This window comes from Sinocyclocheilus anshuiensis, unplaced genomic scaffold, assembly GCF_001515605.1.
Source record: "Sinocyclocheilus anshuiensis isolate Anshui unplaced genomic scaffold, SAMN03320099.WGS_v1.1 C32960842, whole genome shotgun sequence".
Classification (NCBI taxonomy): Eukaryota; Metazoa; Chordata; class Actinopteri; order Cypriniformes; family Cyprinidae; genus Sinocyclocheilus; species Sinocyclocheilus anshuiensis.
In genome coordinates this window covers 1-1,880 of record NW_015621114.1, presented here as the reverse complement: position 1 = coordinate 1,880, position 1,880 = coordinate 1, and the positions used below count along the sequence as shown (strand labels likewise).

General features: G+C 39.1%; 1 protein-coding gene across 1 annotated transcript; it reads left to right on the top strand.

The window, feature by feature from the left end:
- Positions 1 to 551: 551 nt before the first annotated feature.
- LOC107683126 (5'-AMP-activated protein kinase subunit gamma-1-like) lies at positions 552 to 1,880 on the top strand. Its single transcript, XM_016479207.1, has 5 exons — positions 552 to 736; positions 841 to 878; positions 986 to 1,132; positions 1,255 to 1,423; positions 1,854 to 1,880. Exons 1-4 carry the CDS (start codon positions 577 to 579, stop codon positions 1,369 to 1,371), a joined length of 462 nt encoding a protein of 153 aa, XP_016334693.1. The 5' UTR covers positions 552 to 576; the 3' UTR covers positions 1,372 to 1,423; positions 1,854 to 1,880.

The window sequence follows — 1,880 nt, the reverse complement described above, 5'->3', positions numbered from 1 at the left end:
TTCCTAACACATTACCCAGTCCATATCAGTATAGATATCCAGCATAATATTTTTCCCCATTGAGATCTGATGTGTTTTAAAAGTGTCCCTTTAAGTTTTTGAGCAGTGTATTAAGATGACATGAGATGACTTTGTTATTAGCTTAAGTTAATAGCTGTCTGCAATTTGTGTAATGCTGCATATTCAGTATACTTTTAAAACAACTGTCATATTGGCTAGCAAAACATAACAACTAAGTGCAGTCAACTCGATCTCATGAAAAACGTAGCCATTTCACAAAGTGGCGAGCCACATCATTCGTACCACGTTATTCATACGGAAAAGTATGATTTGTAGAAAAAAACATGAAGCATGAGGGTCAACCTGAACCGCATCTCAAACCAAAACACCGGTGGGGCATAAACAGATTGTATGAAAGCATACAAATGAGATTGTATGATTTGAAATTAATTAGACATCAATTTGACAAAACATGTATGATTTGCCATGAGATTGTTGCCATGAAATGCTTATGTTGACTGTCCCCATAGCTCTGTACTGAATGATGAGAATTTGCTTTATGAATCTCAGGGCTCGATGATCCCAAAGCCACGATTCTTACAGAAGCGGATTGAAGAAGTGAAAATAGGAACATTCAAGAACATTGCAACTATCAGGGAGACAGAAACCGTTTATGATGCTTTATCAATATTTGTAGAGCGACGGGTCTCAGCCCTGCCCGTCGTCAATGAGCAAGGTACTGTGTACAGCTGTTTGCTTTTGTTTTTCTGCTTTCTTAATACATATCTTCAACTTCTGAAGGTCTTCTATGTGGTTTCTGACATTTTTCTTTCTCTTTAGGAAAAGTGGTAGCACTTTACTCCAGATTTGATGTCATTGTATGTAGACTCACATCCTCACCTCTTTTTTGCATGATTTACAGCAAATGATTTCATATGTACCAAGCAAAGCTTAAAGTTGGTATCATCTGCATTTACATGAACAGAATTTGGCTGCACAGAAAAGCTACAACAACCTGAACATGACGATGCAGGAGGTCATTCAGAGCCGCTGGTGCTGCATTGAGGGGGTGCTGAAGTGTTACCCTCACGAGACCCTCGAAACCATCATTGATCGGATCGCTGAGGCTGAGGTAGTAGAACAAATAGTTAGTTTCTATATTATAGCCTTCAAGAATTGATGGCTTGTTTTCATTGGCATCATTTGAAAAACACCGTCCACTCTGACCATAGGTCCTTATGCTGTTTCTGTCAGGTTCACCGTCTAGTACTGGTGGACACAGAGGATGTGGTGATGGGAATCGTCTCGCTCTCTGATTTGCTTCAGGCACTGGTCTTGACTCCTGCAGGTGTTGAAGCACTTTTCTCTTAACACCAGTGGAGGGCTCCCTCTCCACAATCATCCTCATTTCACATCATACCAGGTAGGCAGACTGCTGTCAGCAGAGATGCTGTTTTTGTCTTTCTTATCTCTCAGATAAACCATCCCTCCATTTCTGCAAACATCTCAGGAAAAAAAAGGTACACAACCTGTCAACCTTTTTTCACAACCTTTTTTGTACCTTTAAGGGTGCATATTAATGGTACTAATATTAGTACCTATATGTTATATATTAGTACCTTTTGAAGGGGTACCGCCCTAGTGACAGCTTGGGAATTTTTTTTTCTGAGAGTCTATCTGTAGTGTCATCGAACGGAAAGTACATTATAACGTTTGCTCTAATGTTTCTATAATTGTGACCAAAAATATACATGGACATAAGTGCAGATCAAGTGTTACTGCGAGTCCAGGAACATTTGTTAAAGAAGATTAAAGGAATGATGCTTTTTTTCTTACATAATTTTGTTTTCCAGAATTTTGTCCTAAAGCAAACCATGAGC

Excerpts from the sequence above, each read along its gene's own strand:
- LOC107683126 (XM_016479207.1), top strand. The coding sequence starts at position 577 with ATGATCCCAAAGCCACGATTCTTACAGAAGCGGATTGAAGAAGTGAAA. Across the intron at positions 737-840 it reads GCCCGTCGTCAATGAGCAAG|GAAAAGTGGTAGCACTTTAC; the intron begins GTACTGTGTACA and ends CTTTCTCTTTAG. Across the intron at positions 1,133-1,254 it reads ATCGGATCGCTGAGGCTGAG|GTTCACCGTCTAGTACTGGT; the intron begins GTAGTAGAACAA and ends TGTTTCTGTCAG.